The sequence below is a fragment of the Perna viridis genome, chromosome 1 (genome assembly GCF_037379345.1).
Source record: "Perna viridis isolate PV_CMFRI_1.1 ecotype Kerala chromosome 1, ASM3737934v1, whole genome shotgun sequence".
NCBI lineage: Eukaryota > Metazoa > Mollusca > Bivalvia > Mytilida > Mytilidae > Perna > Perna viridis.
In genome coordinates this window covers 12,219,135-12,239,972 of record NC_142445.1, presented here as the reverse complement: position 1 = coordinate 12,239,972, position 20,838 = coordinate 12,219,135, and the positions used below count along the sequence as shown (strand labels likewise).

General features: G+C 33.2%; 2 protein-coding genes across 2 annotated transcripts; one reads left to right on the top strand and one right to left on the bottom strand.

The window, feature by feature from the left end:
• Positions 1–2,982: 2,982 nt before the first annotated feature.
• On the top strand, positions 2,983–3,838 carry LOC148627288 (uncharacterized). The gene is made up of 2 exons (XM_088564825.1): positions 2,983–3,196; positions 3,633–3,838. The coding sequence occupies exons 1-2, from the start codon at positions 2,983–2,985 to the stop codon at positions 3,836–3,838; spliced, it is 420 nt and encodes a 139-aa protein (XP_088420951.1).
• A 556-nt stretch (positions 3,839–4,394) lies between these two features.
• On the bottom strand, positions 4,395–20,527 carry LOC148627287 (phospholipid-transporting ATPase ABCA3-like). Its single transcript, XM_088570830.1, has 20 exons — positions 20,386–20,527; positions 19,348–19,720; positions 17,931–18,164; positions 17,261–17,514; positions 16,377–16,614; positions 15,856–16,035; positions 15,355–15,536; positions 14,984–15,118; positions 14,648–14,777; positions 14,182–14,336; positions 13,167–13,322; positions 12,568–12,778; positions 11,917–12,166; positions 11,293–11,492; positions 10,038–11,060; positions 7,900–8,121; positions 7,192–7,712; positions 6,614–6,801; positions 6,063–6,233; positions 4,395–4,942 (listed from the first exon to the last, which is right to left on the bottom strand). Exons 2-20 carry the CDS (start codon positions 19,676–19,678, stop codon positions 4,498–4,500), a joined length of 5,226 nt encoding a protein of 1,741 aa, XP_088426956.1. The 5' UTR covers positions 19,679–19,720; positions 20,386–20,527; the 3' UTR covers positions 4,395–4,497.
• Positions 20,528–20,838: the final 311 nt, after the last annotated feature.

Genomic DNA, 20,838 nt, shown 5'->3' with positions numbered 1-20,838 from the left:
CCTGTTTAGGATTGGTAAATGCGTTAACTTATGACCATGTACTTGGTTATAATTAAGGTCTTTCCCATTTCAATGGGAAGACCTTCTTGTATTTCTTCTGATTAGTATTATTATTATTATTCTTTTTTCTTCCGCCAGGCATTTTGCCAAAGTTTTGGCTGAACGTATCACGACAAGATTTTGACAATCTTTTGCAATCTGACAGGGACTTTGGAATTCACCCTGTGAGACGTGATCATTTGTCGGTCCAGAGTTATCTGCCCCGTAGCGGAAAAACTAATTTTGCTAAAATTTCTTAAACCGTTTTAGATACACACAAACCGAAAGCTCCATATTTTTAGAAACCCGGGGCAGTACTATTTGACAAAGTTTCGAAAATATTTGAGGTTTCCCTGGTTACGCGATTTCGCGACCTAAAATGAAATTGTTCGGTTGGTCACTAAACTTTTAAACCGTAAGTCGTATAGACTTGGAACCTTCACTGTTGATCGTAAATGATTTGCAGTATTTTTTGTATTTCTTGGTTCTTTGTCAAACTTTGAAAAGATATTTTACCTCATTTGTATGGTCATTTTTGAATCTCTATTAGGCACTTTTTTTTGCTGTAGTTTTTTGTTTGTTTAAGTCTTTATAGTATGAGTTATAACTACTGGCAACGCGGTATTTACTGTCTAAATATGTATCTTAATAGGAAAACTCTCCACCGACATTTAGGACTATATTCGTATACAACGAATTCCATTAATGGTGTCTTTGCCGATTTTGGTTATTGAAAATTACCTCTCTCTTTGAAAATTGGTGCACACGTTGAAAACAACAGTTCTTACCGTAGTTAATGCATTTGTTTAATAGAACTAATCTAAAAAAAGAGTATGGATTAAGATTTTTCTAAAGTAATCCAACAATCATGATTTATGTAATGAAAATGTGATAATGGAGTATGATCGTCTCGTTCTCAAGGGTAATCTCTTAGCTGCTTTTAATCAGAAACATTCACTACATTTATTCAAAGCTTCAAATGAATCCATGAATGCATATTTAGTTGTATGACAAATATTTATTTTGTTTGAAACAGTGAACGTAATCATTATAACATATGCGGTCAAAGCATCGTAACTCCATATGTTAAGTGGAAAAAATGAATAACGGAAATAAAGAATAAAAATTACCTTGTATTTTCTTACAGTTCAAACTGATGGCTATCGCTTTCTACTGCAAGGATAATTTAATTAGAATTTTTTTTTGTTGCGAACTCCAATATTACTTTTTTGTTACCTTCCCGTTCGTTGATGTGTGCAAAAAGTTGTAATATGTATTCACGTTTTCCGAATTGTTTGATTAATGTGACAAATTAAAATATTTTATTTTGAAAATCATTCGTGAAGTAATAATCCTGTAAAAGATTGTAAGTAATTTTGGGCATTTCTAATATTCTCACACTTCACCTTTAAAATGAATACAATAACAAAATCCAGTACTGTAAATGAGTAACGATGAATCATGGTGCTGTAACTGGAGTCTTCTGTATGTGCAAGTTTCTCAGTGAAAATGACGAGTTAATACTTAACAATCTAAGACAACAACAATACTTATCTAACTGTTTAAGTAGTGCGATCTTCTTTCAATAAATGATAGTGTTTGAATGTTCGCTGAATAATTTGCTTTTCTAGATTTACTTGTCAATAACTAAAGCTCATACAGTACACCCCGCGTGGATTGTGCACTGGGCTCTGTCATTAAACACTGTGAATGAGAACTACATGTGGAAACACAGTTTTTTTTAACAAAGTATAAATTCATGTAAAACAATGGTGCATAACACTTATTCAGCTAGTTAACTGGAGGTGACTGGCTTTAACTACAATACTTTAACATTGTTAACGGGAAAGCGTGGGATTTAAAATCACAACTGTTGACCAACCTTAATTGCTAATTTACATTTCAACACGGCTCGACGATTGACAGAAAACCAATAAGTGTAAATGTTTTAGTGTATAAAGAAGCCTAAATATCCAAAATCATTCCATAAATCGGCAAGCCAAAAATTCCAAAAGTATTCTCCGGAATGTTACATTCCTTTGAGAAAAACGGTAAAACCGTAAATAGGTCAGAAACAAAGAACTTACAGACTTAAATTAGAGAAAATGTGTGATACACACCTGAACTGGCTATCTGTAGAAGAAGCGATTAACCGCGATAAAATAAAAAAAATCAAAGTACTCATGTACTGAATCACTTTACATTGACTCTTTCAGTTATCTTAAAAAATCAAGAACAGAGACCAACTTCTTGGTTATCAAAACATTTAAACAGTCATTCTACAGTAACACTGTAAAGTCACTTTGTTCCGACATTGTTGTCCCAACTTACACAACGGAGGCAAATAATTCACACTTGTACACAATACTTTTGTAGAGACTTAAAAAATTGAGAGTTTACAATCTGAGTTTAATTTTGACCACATCTGTTCAATACACACTCAAATATTACCTCTACAATGCATAATACTAGGTTAAGTGTTTTTTAGTATTCCATAGAGGGGTGGCCATTTGACCTGGGAGTGACAATTGAGACCTTTTGCGTTGGAATACTTTATAATTATCTCCCTTTGATTTTTTTTTCATTTTCATGAAAATCACAAGTTCATTTTGTTCTCAAATAATTCTGTTGGTGAAATGGACAGAAAAAAAGTTTATAACTACACAGTTACTACTGAATTCATCCTTTTATAAGAATCAGAACTATTTTGCAAATTTAGTAATTGTCAAAAACCTCCCCTTTTAAAATATATGCAAGAAATAAGTAGTGTCGATCGACCTGTCGCTGAAGGCTGTTATACAATCAGCCATTTCTCGTAAGGCAAAGGTACTTTCTTCTGAATATGATTGCTGTTAGAAGAGAATTGGTGGGAAAGACCTTTCTATTGTTCTGGAACAATTGACCTTTTAATTTTAGTTACTTTTCGTTATTTGCAAGTTTAGTATGTTTGCTTTAGAACCGACCGATAGCGGTGCCTTCGTGGAATTAAATAGAACATTTGAGCGGTTAATGGATATTGTTGCGAAACAAGAACGTAAACTCAAAAACCAGCAGTTTGAACTGAGGAAGCAACAAGGTCAAATCATACGATTATCTGACGAAGCTGTTAAATGTCAAAGCAATGAACCTAAGGACATACCAGTTTTATGGTCAAAAAGTGAGTATAAATGTTTTATATATTCCTTTTCTTTATACAAAAGTCAGCGGCGGATCCAGACACATTGAAAAGAAAGGGTTCCAACCGGGGTTCCTAAAAAAGGGGGTGCTAGGTCATTATTTGCCCTTTTTTTGTCAAGTTTACACATGAAAATGAAAAAAAAATTCAAAAAGGAGGGGCGCCAGCTGAAATATTTATAAATGATCAACTTAAATCCCTATTTTAGTATAAAGACATAAATAGGACTAATAAGCACAATTACAACCTTTTGTCACCGTTTGCCGAGTAAAATACATCGAAACTAAAAAGAAGTGGCCGTTTTTATTTTTTTATTTAAATTATGCTTGTACCTATTTTTTTCACTTGTCTGTTTTACTCTTAAATTCAGTTGCTATTATATGCTATAGAACTATGATTATACGCTATTGAATTTCAGAAAACAAGAGACTACTCATTAATGCCAACACAAACAACCAAACAACACCAATAGCTTTCTATGCCCATCTTACGAAGAACAACGACCATTTAGGTAATCATCAAACGATCATCTTCGACAAAGTGCGGTTCAACCAAGGGAATGGATACAATAATGTTGATGGAGAATTCAGAGCTGCAGTTCCGGGAACTTACTTTTTCATATAGACAATTTCCAATGCTGATCGCACATACATGCAGTCTGAAATTGTAAAAAAACGGAGTTAGTTTTGGTCAAATCATCAGCGACGCAGGTAGTCAAAATGATTGGGCTGTTTCTACATCATTTGCAGTATTTCAGCTTGAAGTTGATGATATAGTTTGGATCAGATGCGGCACTGTCCATAGTGGACATGTTAGTGGCCAGGGTTTTGGTACTTCATCATTCGCTGGCTTCCTTCTAAAATAAATATAGTTTTCATGAGTTTCCTGTATGAAAAAGTCTTCATTTATTTTAATGGTACTTACTTAATATTATTCAGCATAGTCATACGAGTGTGTTGAAAGGTACGAATTGGCAAACATTTACAGAAAAAAAACAATATGTCACACAACATTCCTTCTACACCGATAATCCTCTGTATTGAATTGAGATTCCTTTATTTTTGCAAGTTTGGAGTCTTAACATTGTAAATGGAATTTATGTTGTAATATTTGGTTACATGCTAAGCGACATTAAACATTAGTCTTAACTGAAATATCCTTAATGCTAAATAGAAAAATCTATAGTTTAATTCTTTATTAGATAAGGAAAAACAATTAAATAAACAAAAAACAAAAAAAAAACATGTATGTAAAAAACATGTAAGTCTACTTTAAATGAGTATCTATGAACAACATAGACAACAGCAACACATTTGTTTACAAATACTCGTTTTAAATTCTTCTTTCGGTGGAACTTGATTACGTGTGAAGGCTAGAAAAATTTGTTCTAAAGTGGCTTGGTGAATATGATAGTCTTCAACATTGAACTGTTTCTTGGCCTTCTCCATGGCACCAAATAGCAATCCCAGAGAGACGTTTTTGTCCGTGATTTGAAAATGACAATATCCCTGATGCACATCGAATATTTTAGTTCTTGGAAATTTTTCGCATAAATATTGTTTTAGTTGCATGGACGAATCTTGTCCATTTCCAGTGTTCTTCATATTGCAAATCAGAGTATATCCATCTCCAAATTTGCTCTTCAGATGCTGGGAACTCCCACAACAAACAAATTGACCGTTTACCATAATGACAATCTTTGTACAGAGGGCATCACATTCTTCCATGCTGTAAATACGTCAAAGATAAAAGCTTACTATTTTATAGGTCATAAACCGGGGTCAGAACAGAATCATGACTTAGATTACCGTTACACAGTTTCCGATATTAAACGCTTAACGTAACTCTGTAAGTATCTTTTACATAACACAGGCGAGTGTGTTAAAATTAACAATAAAACTTATCTGTGTTTGAATTGCATATTGAGTTAAGAACACCCAATCGTTTTACTCTGCCCCACTAAGAAATCGAAGGAAGAGAAAACTAGTAATGAAATTCTATGACTCAATAGTTACCGTTACATTTCGAATAGTTACTTTTCAAGTATATCGCAACTCGTTGCTGTTATCGTTCAACTGCCCTCAGAACGGTTATGTAAATTCTAGATAAGCCACCACTTCGAAAGTAATGCAGTTGCAACGATAAGCTTGATGATTTAAATGTTGTGTCTGTTGACACCACAAGGACTGATTTATTACGCTTGTTATGTTTTTTCTTCCTTTCTAATGCCGTACCTAACACGTAAAACGCTATTGGTGGTTTATACAAAATCAGAGAACACTTACCCTAACGCAACATACACGCAATCAATGCACAGTTTTTGTTTGTTCTTATTAACCTTTATATTCTATGTGCAATTCTTTAATTTTGAGTATTTGTTTTTGTTTTATTTACTTGTAAACGTATTCATTTCCGCGGTTGCTAATTTTCGCGGTTTTTGTCATGTCAAGTGAACATATTCGCGGGCGTCAAAAATGATTGCGTTAAATTTGGTTAAAAATCAACTTCACGGGTGTTTTTTGCGCTTTATGCCAACCGCAAAAATAGCAAAAATTAGTACACCACAAAAATCATACAGTATTTTTTCTTCGTCCCTCCACACCCTCTTTTCTGGGTTGGCTGTGATACTTTCCATAAGTTGCCCGTCTTATAATTGTTTGATGACGCCAAAAGAAGATTATCCAACAAGTGTTGTACATTTAATTCCATTTGAAGCGGGGGTATTTGTGAGCTTGCTCACAGTTTTTTTGTTAGTTAATCAGTACCTTAACTACTTACTTGAATTATATCATTTTTACCTTCGTTGAATTGTATAAGTCCATTTTGTACTAGTATTAAACTGTCTCACCTATGAGATGTTAGCACCAAAGTTCTACCACTTGCTCGGACTTGTGACAAGACATTCCATAATTGTCGTCGTGCACCGGGGTCCATACCTGTCGTCGGTTCGTCCAGAAAAATAAATTGAGGATCGCCAATAAGAGCAATTGCTGTACTCAGTTTCCGTTTGTTACCACCACTGCAGTTATACAAAACAATATATTTGAGACAGATATAATGGAAACAACAGATTTTACACATTGTCAATCACCTAAAAAAAAACCAACAAGAATACTAGTACCATTGGTATAGAAATTGTAACAGCTAGCATTCAAATCTTAGAGAATGAAGTTTAGTATTGACTAGAATAAAGCATTGAATATGTTTGGGCTAGGGTCTAGGATGAGGAATAAAGCACCGCAAAAATGATTTAGATTTATACAAACGATACCAAGCAGGATCACCAATTCTATATTTTTTTCGTCCTTTTTTAGGGTTCATTTAAGCGTATGTGACGTTTGTTATAGATAGTGGAAATAAATGAGAGCTCAAGCTCGACACACAAACACACACATATACCTATAATTCCCACATTCCCTGTTAGCATATTGTTTTAGCATCATAATGTCAATAAGATTTTCTACAACACTTCCAAGTTGACTTTCCTGGACACCTCGTAACCGTCCAAACATTGTTAGGATTTCCTTTCCGGTCATCTGGTCTATCAAGGCATCGAATTGGGGACAGTAACCAAGAAGTTTGTGCACCTATTTTAAATATTAGAGTCTTTGTATAAGAAATACATTTTTTTTTATTATGTTATTATAATGGTTCAGATTTGACGTAATTGATTACTGCAGTGAAATGCAATTTACATCAGCAAAGAAAATGAAGAGAAAAAAACAAGAAACATTATTTTTATTGACTTTAAAAATCAAATGCTATATGGGTTACCATGAAACAGTCGGATGAGATGGGAGATACAGTTGACAGGAAAAAAAATTAAAAAAACATTTAAACTATGGAGATTCCATATAGCAGACGCATAGAAAGAACGTTGTTTTAAGGGTACATAGTTTCATGCTTGTTTAACGTAATCACGCCCTCATTGAAAGAAAAAGAATCACATAACATGCGCAATATTATGATATACTAACTGTTGTTAATTCACTTTGTATATCATGGGAATTCATCCAGGCATTTCCAGACGTTGGAATTACGTCACCAGTTAGCATCTTAAACGTTGTAGTTTTTCCAGCGCCATTTTGACCTAGCAATCCAAAACATTCTTGTTTGCCGACACTTACACAAATATCATTAACAGCTTGAAAGCCGCCATAGTTTTTGTTTAAGTTTTTGATAACAATTGAATCAGCTGAAGTGAGCTTCTTCACTTCTGTTGCGTTGATTCTCTCTCGCTCTAACTTGACGTCACTGTCTTCTTCTCCATGACCACCGATTGATTCCTCGAATTCGTCAAGATGAGAGTAACTACCAACTGCTGCTTTTCTATTACAAAGCGTGGCTATAAATTTTTGTATCTTTCCAGTTTCTATAAGAAATAAGAGAAGGAAAAACATTGTTCCCTGCACAGCCATGAAAACAAAGTATTTCCCAGATCCCGGGAAATCCCAAGCTAAGTAGTTGTCTTGAAACTTGAAGCAGGTACCAGTGCATCCTGAAATATATTAAGCGTATGCTAGACAAAAATCGGGAAATACAAAAATATACGCAATAATCTTAATGCAAAATATCGATAAACACACAAAAGAAATAAACAAAAGAATATTGGGTATTTTGATTTCAAGTACAAAATATAGTTTAATTGAAAATTATTTAATGTGGATTAATGATGTTCAACACACCTGGACAACAAGGACTTGTATTGTCTACCTCGCACACTAATGGATAACCAGTAGCCTCACAACCTTTAGTGTAACCATAATTAGTATAAACATTCATTATACCAGATCCCATACAGTAAGTAGGGAAAACGATGGCAAATATCCAATCAAGAGCAGTAGCAACATCCTCCGTACCCAGATCTGGGATCTTAAGAACAAAGACTGCCATCAGTGTTGCCAAACCTGAAATTCGAATATAAGGTTAATATGATCTCAGTAAATATTGCAATTTGTTTTTAAAAATAATCGTGAATTATTAGTAGTTAAATTCACACAATTTCGTGAACATGATTAACTATAAGTATATTCAATACATCCCTTAAATATGGAAAATCTGCTGGAATAGATGAAATACCATCGGAAGCATTGAAAGCAGGAGGAAATGAAATTATCGAATACTTGTATGATTTGCTGAACACGATATGGAACCAAGAACGTTTACCATCAGAACGGAAAAAAGGCCTACTAGTCAAATTAGCAAAGAAAAGTGATCCAAGTAACTTTGAAAAATGAGGAGGTATCACGCTTCTTACAACAGCAAGCAAAGTTCTGAGTCGTATAATACTGAACATGATAAAACAAGCATTAGACAGGATTCTCAGGGAAGAACAAGCTGGCCTAAGGCAAAACAGAAGCTGCATAGACCAAATTGCTACATTAAGAATCATCAGCAGCAGTCTCCTGAGTGGCAGTCCTCAATATATATAAATTTTATATATTTTGAGAAAGCTTTGATTGTGTAAACAGATGGCATGTGGAAGTTGCCACGACATTATGGTCTGCCTATTAAAATAGTCAACATGATAAAAGCATTGTATGAAGATTTTAATGCAAAAGTAATACATGATTCAAACCTAACTGAAACAACTGGAGTTAAGCAAGGATGCTTCTTATCATCTACCTTGTTCTTGATATTCATTGACTGGGTTACAAGACAGACTTTGGATTTGAATAGAGGAATACAATGGACAACAGTGAAAAGCCTTGAGGATCTAGATTTTGCTGACGACCTAGTATTGCTATCCCACCGCTTAAAAGACATGAGAGAAAAGAAAACCAAGAAACTATATGAAAAGGGCAGAAAGATCAGATGTAAGTTAACATTAAAAGACCAAAATAATGAAAGTTATGACAAAGAATGGTGGAGCAATATCGATTGAATGTGAAAACATCGAGGAAGCAGACCAAGTTTACATATTTGAGAAGTAAACAGATGGGACAGAAGAAGACATGAGTTCAAGGATAAGCAAAGAAAGACAGGCATTTGCCATGCTAAAGCCTGTATGGAAATCCTACGTACTATCGGAAAATACAAAAATCAGAATATTCAATACAAATTCAAGATCTGTTCCACAATATGGACCAGAAACCTGGAGACTTACTAAAGGATTCAAACACTAAATCCAGGTGTTTGTCAACAAATGTCTTCGTTATATATGTAGAATATGGTGGTCTCAAACCATTAGTTACAAGGACCTTCTATATTCGAACAAAGCAAGACCCAGTGAATGAACAAATAAAAAAAAAACGCTCTTTGCAATGGATTGGAATACTTTGAAAAAAACCTGTGAACAACATTACAAAACCGGCCTTAGACTGGAATTCATAGGGATACAGAAGACAAGGTAGACCTACACACAGCTGGAGAAGAACAAGATTAAAAGAACGAACTAGAAACTAAACAAATTTCTCAAAACAGAGTTGGATGGCGGACGACTGTTTCAGCCCTACGTTCCGTAAGTGACAAAAAGGACTAAATCAAGTAAGTCATTATCAAAATATACAAGTAAACGTTGCTTACTGAAGTGACGATTTTTGGTAATAAAAGCATCTTGTGTTTTGTAACGAGTTTTCATTTGCATCTAAAATCAATGCAGTGACATGTTGTAGTTATATATAAGACAACTGTTCGAAGAAGTTAAGAGAATCGTGTATAAAATAAGTTTATATGGTTTTAGTGACCCAGCTTATATTATTCGCTTTTGTTATTTCCCTCTGACTTTTCAATGCTTTCAGTTTATAGCTGCTTTCTCTACAAGTATGCTGGTATTGTAGAAGTTAAACATGTATTTCATTATTTAAAGTAGAAGTAAAGTTACCTGACAAAATATTCAGCATACTTAGTGCAACCATACCGGCTGGTGGTGTTTTAAACACGAACTGTATGAGGTATACAAATGGTAGTGACCCCCATCCAAACAGCATAAATAGACTGAACAGTATTCCAAGTCGATGATCCTCGTTGAATGCAGCTGTGTTAAATGCTGCAAATACAACAATTATACAGAGAACTGGTACCAAGTAATTGATCATGTCCCAGGCAAAGTTTGAGAACCAGAAAGCACCTGTACTGACTCCGCTTACTCTTTGCAAATGCCGTGCCCCCGTTGTTCTCTCCTTAATTAAGAATAAAGTAAAGCTAGCAATTAAGAATGCCATACCGAATATTACAGTGAAAGCAACGACGAAACCGGTTCCTAACGTACTGAAAAATAAGTTTCGACTATTGTCTTTGATTGGTAATGGTAGTGGATTATTTCTAGTTGTAATTGATTGTGTATTGTTATTCGTTACGTGTTTTAGTAGGGCATTCATCGCATACGAAATCGATATTGGAGGAGAATGAAACGGTTGTCCGTTAAAGTAAGCTGTTATGAAATTGACTGGTTGGCTATCTTTGGTTCCACGTTCTATATCTAAACCAATTATATACTTCTTGTTGAATGTTGCTAAGCCAACTGATTTTGTTGTGTCAATTACTGCATTGTCAAATGGAAATTCCCTAACAGCCCCAGGAACATCTCCACGTAACTGAAGAATGTCTTGATAACGGGAAGTAACCCCTAATGAAAGGTTAGTCGTTAAATCTCCAGCAGAATAAAGTTCCGTCAACCCTGTTCCGAATGGCTTCAAGTCCAGAGTAAGTGGTGGCTCATCAGTTGGTTTTGGAATTGATAGTTCCGTTGATAAAGCCATTATTGTGAATATAACAGGCACTACCAACTGTACACCAGTAACTAGTTGATTTCTGAATGTGTGGATGACCTTCTTTAGAAACATTCCATAAAACTGCTGGGCTACTAAAGCAAAGCCTGTGTTTTTCTTAATATTCTTGTTAAAAGCTACAATTGTAAAGAATAATAATGCTTTAGAAATATTAGCTGTACTTTGTTAAAACATATACTGGATAAAATGTGTTTATATGACTACTATATCAAAAATACCCTTTGATTACCAAAAAAAAAAAAAAAAACCAAAAAAAAAAAAAAAACAAGTGTTAATTCTATCAATAACATTCAGATAATGTTAATCGAACCATCACACACAATGAATATACAACGATGATAGACGTACCAATAAAATTTCCTTCTGCTGTCTCTGTCATCTGTACACCATTTCCATTAGATAGTGAAGTCCCATAGCCATTTTGTTTTTCAGAATGTCCATTCAGTAATGGAGATTTATGATCAACATCAGAGTACAAGGGGTTTTCAACACCTTGGGAATTTGGATCTTCTTCACTATCATCTGGAAGATCAGCAGCCTTTCCGACCCTAAATAATAGTACACGAACATCCTATGTATCATCTAACCTCATCCCACGCATTAGTATTTAAATCAATAACCTCAAACATCTACCCTACATGGTCAGGTAGAAGAAAACACTACACAAGTCCAAAAACATTTAAGGAGACAAGTCTTCATGCGAAAATGAACAATAAAAAAATACAGAAAATCTTTTTTCAGATTGATTAAAGACTTTTCAGCTCTTCAAGAAGACATCTAGAAATTCAGCTTGTGAAGATATCAGTTTTATGGCTCTTTAAAACACACAAGTCTAAATATAAAATACGGTATCATTTAAAAATTAGACGACATTGATTTGTTCCCCGGATGATTGACTGTTCAAAATTCAATGATAACGATATAGAAAAAAACAAAACGTTCACATCTATTTTTTCTCGAATGGCTACTCACTTTAAGAAAACTTCTTCCATTGTTGTAGCAGTCGTTCCGAAACTGGTGATACAAAGTTCCACACTTCTCTCTTCTATTTCGAGTAACAGTTTTTCAAAATTTTCTGATTCATCAAATGGCAAAAGATATGACAATTCCGCACTAATTTCGCTCTCTAACGCTGCGGATGCAATATGTGATTTCACCAATTCAGTGATGCGAGAAACCAGGCAAGTTTTTTCTTTCACTATAATCAAATGATAGCCAGCACCTGAAAATGCAATGAGGAAATGCTGAAAATGGGGCACCTTACATTGTAATGTAAAAATAGAAAGATAGACAGCGGAATTGTTACATTGAAGTAAGCAAAACACAGGTTTGATTGAAGACATTTTTATAACGATAGTCTACTTATAGTGATGAAATTAGTAAGAGTTTTTTTTCTTAAAACGCACACAAGCACATACACTTAATACGAAAAAAACACAACACAACCACAAACATTCAAATATTATAAACAAAACAAAGACAACTAACCAAGCAAACAAACAACATAGTAAACAAATGTCAAAGGTCAATTTTACATTATTATTCATGATTTCTTGCATGTGCAAGGAACTACATAAACAACCTTTTAATTTAAAAGTGTTTTAAGTTTTAAAACCTTATTACCATAAGTTTTCTTGAGAAAATAAGATGTGCCACAACATTTGACAACACCTTCTGCCATGATAGCTATTCTGTCACCAAGGAGATCAGCTTCATCCATGAAATGTGTTGACAATACAATTGTTCTACCATCTTTGAATTTCTGTAGAATATCCCACGTTTGTCTTCTTGCTGCTGGGTCCATACCAGATGTTGGTTCATCAAGGATAACTGTCTACAATGGTTTAGAAACTTTTTCAGGTGCTTTAAAAGTAACAAAAGTAGTTTTTCATCTAAGCAAAAATATCATATAATAACTTGTATCGGACGAAGATCATTTGATTGCCCGTTTAAATATTTTTCAACACTACTTAGGATTTTATGTTCTTAACACCAAAGGCCTGTCAAAACACTCATAAATTTGAACCATTTTTCTGGAAAATATTTTTTGATAATTTAATTTGCCCATTTGATCTTTCAAATTTGACAAACTTCGCGCATTTGGCTTTTTTTAAAGTAAACAACATAGAAATCAGAAGATTGCAGCGTCATGTGTCAAACCACGAAAATTAGACTAAGACTATGTAACTCAAATGGTTTTAAATAAGTGTTGGTTCTTGTACCTTAGATCCGGCAATAAGTGCAATGCCAACAGACAGCTTCCTTTTTTGGCCCCCTGACAGAGTTTTTGAGAATTTATTACGTTTTGCCTCTAAACCAAGAATGTATATCATTTCATCGACTTCTTTTTTCACTTGGTCAGTTGGGCAGCCTTTCAACTAAAAGAAGACAATTTGAATATACAGTTTATGTACAGTTCCAAACTACTATACTATGCTAGAAATCGCGAATACTTCACCAATATTCTAGATAGGCTCGGTGGTTCATCATGACCTACTTAATTGATATGGAATATCCACTTCCAATATTACAAGAACATTTATCAATATGTCATAGATAGCCTTCCTCTATTACCAGGCTTCAACTTCAACAATCAAGAAGGCAGATGTTTTCCGAGAATAAGAACTACTGAACGTTCAAATAAGCTCCTAAGTTCACCCACGGTTTTTAATGAGGTTGATGCTAATTTTTCTATCTTTATTTTTTAGATTTTATATTTTGTATGACTTGCTCTTCATTTGTTGACTTAAGGTGTCCACAACATTGTTTTATCAACGATTGTCCGTTCGCTTGTTACAGAGAGTTAAATTAACTGTTTTATTCCTATTCCGCTCTTTTTAATTATTTGTGAGTATGTATGTGTTTTTATTATATATATTTTTAAAGCCGGTCTGCGAGATAAATGTTTAATATTTATCATAACTTAGTTTATAAACACTGAGCGCGAAATTTCATAACAATTCAAAGTTTATTGTAAACCAGTTAAGTAAACGCACAACCCACCACTTCCCCACGTTTTCATTATAACATACTTAAGGAATGTGCCCGCATTTTTTTTATAAACTTTATTAAATAAAAACTCTTTCATGCATAGATACTAGTTAACTACATAATTTTTTGTTTATATCGTTCAGTAGCCAGAACCGTACATTTGATTATGTTTTTATATATATCCGTAATATTGAATCAGGCGACTATTCAAGTACATTTAGAAAAGTGGTCAATAAGAAATCTTACCTTGGCAAAGAAGATAAGATGTTCTTCGACAGTCATGGTATCAAAAAGAATGTTATGCTGAGGACACAAGCCAAGACTTCCGCGAACACTTGTTATGTCTTCACGTATGTCATACCCGTTTACTTTTGCCGTTCCACTAGTCGGTGGAATGAAACCTACGTATAATTTGAAACGTTGACTTACTTGACATCTTATTATGAGAAATGAGAAAGTCATTAAACTAACTGACAAATAAAATTAATCAATTCAAAACTGAATATCGGACACAGTGAAAGAAAATTTAAATAAAACTTTTTGAAGAAAAGAAAACACCGAATGGTGATATTCAATCAGTGTTCAAGACCTCTGTTGAACCCATTTTGGTCCTTTTTTATGAAATATTACTAAAAATTCGATATAACTCATCAAATATTAAAACGCAAAGTTACTTTGGTATACCATATACCAAAGAAAGCTAGCTTAATACCTGTAAGCATTGACATAGTCGTTGTTTTCCCTGCACCGTTGTGTCCTAAAAGAGCTGTTATTTGTCCTTCATACATATTTACAGTTGTATCTCTTACTGCGACTTTTCTAGTCTTCCCTGACCCAAACACCTGCATGAACAAGAACATTTTATTTTTCGCACATTTTTAATACTTTAAATAGGGTGATGACAATCCATTAATTTTTAAAATTTTCATAAATGCGAAAATAGTTTTTCTCTCTTTGTAGATTTAAACAATATCACTACCTTCATTGTATCGATTAACCAATTTCATAGAATTATGTTATGCAAAGTGCTATTGTGGAGATCGTATACCTTTCGAAGATGTTCAATGGCAATGCCTACTCGTAAACCTTCAGGATCTTTTTCAAAGTATGTTGAATCTTGTTGAACAACTGATGTTTGTTTTTGAAGTCCACTTTTCTGTGACGTTCCGAACCAATATCGTTTCTGGCGAGAAAAATAAAAATTGCGTATAATGTAACAAAAGTCTTATTTCGTGATATCTCTTTCTTCCAACGTTTTAAAGATAAAATGCATTAAAGATCTGTTTATATGTATTACATGTAGTATTTTTTCTGATGAAGTTGTTAGCAAACAAAAACAACACAAAAGAAACGAATTTAAAAAAACAAACAAACAAAAGAAATATAAAACAACAAATATAATTCTTTGTTCTTACTTACAGTGAAGGGGAAATAGAGCGGTTCTGGGACACCGAATTCCCCGGGCATGACAGCATCGAGATACCACGTGATTATGAGGTAAACAGCTGTGTCAATCAGCATCATGATTATTGAGGTAAACATTGTAAAATTACTGTCTACTGTCGGCTCCTTGTAAAAGTTGTTCCACCGAGCCCCTTCTCCTAATTTTGAAAAAAGAATTCTTAATGATTTTATCAACAATAAATACAGCTTCAAGTATGCTAACAAAGTTCGTTTTTCTTCAATTCCCCTTTTTATGCTTGTATAAATATTAGAGCTGAATGTTTTCCAATTATGATCTTAACACACTACGTATGAAAAACTTCTACCACGATAAGAACTTGGAACTTGCCTCGTTGCAAAAGTATTGATATAAAGTGACGAAGGACAACATTTAATCAATAAGTATTTAAAAGTATTTTATTTACAAAGAAAACTATTGTTGTGTGTGTGTGTGTGTGTTTTTTAAATTTTACTTACCAGTTCCTTCATACATTGCTAGTGCCTTCACTCCAAATGCCATAGCATTGTTACTTAATATACAAGATGTTATTTTCTCAGTTCTAGACATGGTCGCAAATCGGTTGTCATCACCGAGAAAGAAGTAGGGAAAGTAAGTCAGAAAATGTATCATTCCACCCGCAAATGCAGCAGTGTTTGCTTAAAAAGAAAACAAATGCACTTGATTTATGTCTTCTTTCTCAATTGAATGGCTTTGTGTACACAGTACAGCTCCTTCATGTATTTAGACATTCTTTTAAACACTAATCAGGAACAATATTGAACGTTATTTGAAAGAAAAAGCACATCCCGATTTTCTGCTGTCGGAAAAAAGTACATTAATATTTTTTTCTTATTTGTAATCGCAAAAAGACGCAAAAACAAAAGTATCAATTTAATTTCGATAATGTTAAAAAAATATATTTGATTAATTTGAGTTATGATTGTAATTGGTCAATCGCTACTGAATGTCATTTCTACATCAACTACGAAATACTCACCCTTTTTAAAGAATGTGCTGATCATAAATGCTAAAGCTATAACAGACATGGCGTATACAAGGAAAAAGACAAAAGTCAGAGTTGGGTCTGAGTTAGCCAAGACGCTGCCATGTGTGCTAACTTTAACAGAGAGCAGGACGGTGAATACAACACATGCTATAACCAGATAAATGAATGATATGGCAAACCATGACATCCAGTACACAGCAGGACTTAAACCCATCATCTTCATAGCTTCCTGTAATAGGTTATTCATTATGTAAGTAAGTAGAGCGACATTTTTGTTTTAATATTTCTTTTCGTTAGAGATAGTATTTAATGTTACGTTGTGCTGTAAACAAACCACTCACTTGAAATAAAAAAAATGATCTGAAAGATTTATAATGAAACAAAAAAACAAAAACAAAAACAAAACAGAAAAGAAAAACAAAACAAAACGAAACGAAACGAAAAAGACTAAAAAAAAAAAAACAAAAAAAAAAACAAAAAAAAAAAAAAAAAAACAAAAAAGCAAACGAAAACGAAGAACGTATAAATTCTTTCCCTGTATAAATTGAGTCCGAGATTTTAGACATCTTGGATAATCTGCTTAATTAATACTTAACAAGAAATCATTTTAATTTTTAAAATTTTATGTTCGATAAAATTAAAGTTAGTGTGTAATTTGATTTTTTCTGTTTTGTTTGATTCACCTTAATTTTTCCAAATGTAATGTGGAGCAAATAATAAGAATTAATTATTCTCTTTCAACTCGGAGAGAGCATATTTCAACGATCTTATCAAAGTCCAAGAGATAGAAACAAAAAAATATGAACAAAGAAACTTTAAGAAGATAAATCAACTATTATTTATCGATTGAGCCACCAGAACTAAAATTACATTACCTTTAACTTCCTTTCTTTTTCATAGACCAAGTTTTTTGCTGTCTGTATTACATACAAAATAAATCCTAACATCAGGAACAATGGAAGGTTCTGTTGTATTGCGGTGAGTAGCGGATCTTGAAGGTATGGTGGGTATGGCATTTTTTTTAATTGTACCTGAATTTCACTAAAAAGGTTTGCACTACCAGATTTGGCAGCTATTAAAGCTCTGTCTACTTCGTATTGTAGCCATATAAAGCCTGTTTGAACGTAATCTACAATGAAAAGTTTTCTTGCTTTGATTACCGTGGGATACTTAAGCCATGACGACAATGATGTGTATTTGGATACACATTTTTTCAAGATAGGGACATTTGACATTTGATAGCATTGGCATGTTCAAATCTCTCGTGGTCAACAACGGACTACATTTCTGTCCATTAAAAATTCAAAATGTACAAAAATGCCCAAACTTTATATACACAAATGACATGCACAAGGTAGTAATTACTATGAAATCAAACGATCGACTCTTTAGCTAATGACCTAGAATTGAATTACATAAACTGCGATTATTTCTTTAGTTAAGGTGTGTTTAGGAAAAAGATTTCATTAAACTTGTAAACCAGAGAAAACCGAAGAATCCAAACACTAAAATCCTTTAAACCACCAGTACTCATTAGACACTCACTTGGATTGCCTCCGTTAGCATCGGTATTTCTCGGACTTGTTGTCTGGATAAAGTTATATGTAAAATCTGTCAACCATTTGTCTCCTTTAGACATCCGCGTAACTCGTAAATCAAACCTTATATCGGCCGGAAGTTGTTCTTCATATGACTCACTGGAATCAAACACAACAGCACCCCACACTTTATCTGGGTACAAATTGTGGTAATCCATGAGATCATATTCGTTCCGAAAACCTATTTAATGAGAAAAAAAACAACTTAATATGAAGATGTTTTTTAACTTCGCACCTTGTGTGAATAAAATATTTAAATATTCAAAAAATGGTGGAAAATTTAAGAACTGGTATAGTGGTTTGCCATATTTATGTGCTTCTAAAACTAAATGCTCTCCCTGAAATTTTCCAAAACAGACTTGAAATATTTACAGCTTGAAAAGAAAATAATTTGCCAAACAGTCTTTCAAATACGAAACATTGTTTAAAGCTGCATTAGCTGCCAAATTTGTTCAGTTCTGATTCTACAGAATTTTGCCGATTCAATGAAACAAGTTTGTAGTAATGCAATTGGAGCGATAAATGCCGATAATATCTTCAGAATATTGCGAAAATGTGTTTTTTTTTAAATCAAAGAATATCGATAGCTCTGATCTAATTATTTTCCGCCATTATTTCCTATGACAATCACCTGGGTTAAAATACTTTAACCTTGGTAAAAAAAAATTACAATAACAATACACAATTAAGCACGTGTCTTGTTTACATTTCATTTCATTTATATCTTGATTAGTTAATAGAAATAAATAATGACAATCACTGACAATCACTGACCATATTTGTGCCACATTATATCATAATACGTAAATTACAAAAGGATCAATGCGTTATATTCGAACTTTTTTCTTTTACGGCTTGAGTCCGTCGGTCTGACTTGCCGTTGATTAACCACTTTCGCCTTTCAATCAGATTTTTTTTAAAGAATCGACCTTTTCAGCACATGTGGGATAAAGGTCACCAGAAGTTACATGCATACGAATTTGTCTTGCAATACAATAAATGTACCGACGCCTATTTCATGTATTTAATGCATTTTATTTGTGGATATCAAATAAAATTATACAGATAAAGTACAAAAGTCAAATTCCTTGAGATCTGCTTAAATCTTTCAGGACCCTTAGATATGTATTGTCATTTGACATTTTCTCCATAATAAATGCTTACTCTTTAATACACTTTAATAAAACTATGGATTCGAATTATGATGTCCCGCATTGAAGCTCGTATATCGACACGTGGATATATATTTAAATCATAAGATCTGGAAATATAATGTTGATGATAATTCAGGATGCCATGAAATTGAATTGAGGGGGTCATCAAATTGACATCCTTGAATTAAAAAAAAACACACACACACGTACCTTTAACTGTTTTCTGTTGGGTTGTAATAGTTTTATTGTTGATAGATTTCTCTACGTCTATCATGACATTTTTCACAATTGACGTATTAGGTGAATACAAAATGTCCTGGCCTTGAACAAAAAATACTTCTGAAGGATTAGAAATGTTTAAAGCCGGCCATATTGTGGCGTTTGGAAAATCTGTAGTTTTTACAAGCACTCGGATAAGAACTAGGATTGCTCCAAAAAATAGAGGTAGTAAAACTTCAAAAAGAGTCACGCAAATGCTTCTTTTCTGTAGTGTCCAGTTTTTCCACAGTAGTAATAATAACTGACGGCCAAACGACGCCATTTTTTATGTGAGTTAAAATGACTTTCTTCTCTCAACGCTAAGCTGCAATAGATAATTTTAAAAACCTTATAATTATTTATAATATCACTCCATAGAATATTTATTTACCGAATGGAATAAATTATTTATGTTTCATTTGCAGAGAGTTCAAACTGCAATAGGTCAAATGTTGAAAAATTATCATATTTTGTCTGCGTGTAACGAATCATTTAAATTTTTGTACTTAGGAAGTTAACAAAGAATAATCAAGGGAACCAACCAAGGTTTAATCTGCGATAATCAAAAGAATGTAATCCAGGGACAAAAATCAGACATTGAAAACAGACATACACAAAAAAGAACATGAAGCAACATAACCCTGTCCCAGAAGCCTATTTGTTAGAATTTTAGCGCGATACAGAAAGTCTGCGTAGTTTCGGCAAAACAGTAAATAAGTAAAATAAACCGGTATTAAAAAAAAGAAGTGGAAATATAAAATAAAATGAGATTAAAAAATGAGTGTTATGTACACTATCATAACGTAATTATAACGATACACTGAACCTTTATAAACTATGACTTTTTTAAAATTAACGAGGAAGGTTAGATTTACATGGTGTAAGAAACCAGAATAAAAGGAATAATTTAAAATGTTTGGAATGTAAATTGGTCAGGTTATGACGGTTAAAGGTTTGGAGGAGAAGAGAGAAATATTGATGTACAAATACCTTGTAGTTCTTCCTTGTTGACTGTTATGAGCAGAAAAAATTGTCTATATAATATGTTTAAATCGTTCAGTTTATAAATAATCGGAACGTTATTCATGTGATGATGATAAATAATTATACAATGTTATACATTATCCACTCCTCATACACCGATCACGTTTTTCATCACGTTCTTCATTGCCTGTGATAACTTTATCTATTTCCTTATGCACTTTATTAGTATATAGTGTGTGACACATTTGTAGGTTATGATCTGAACCCACTACGGCAATACTTCAAAATGTTCAAATGTCACTTTATTTTTGTGGTGTTATTTTTGACCTCTCAAAATTTATATACGGATCAGATGATAAAAATCGTTTTATGAAATCAATCTCAGAATTTATATAACATTTTACCTCAATCTTAATATAATGATAACAAATTGTTTAATCTAAAAACCCTTATGATATA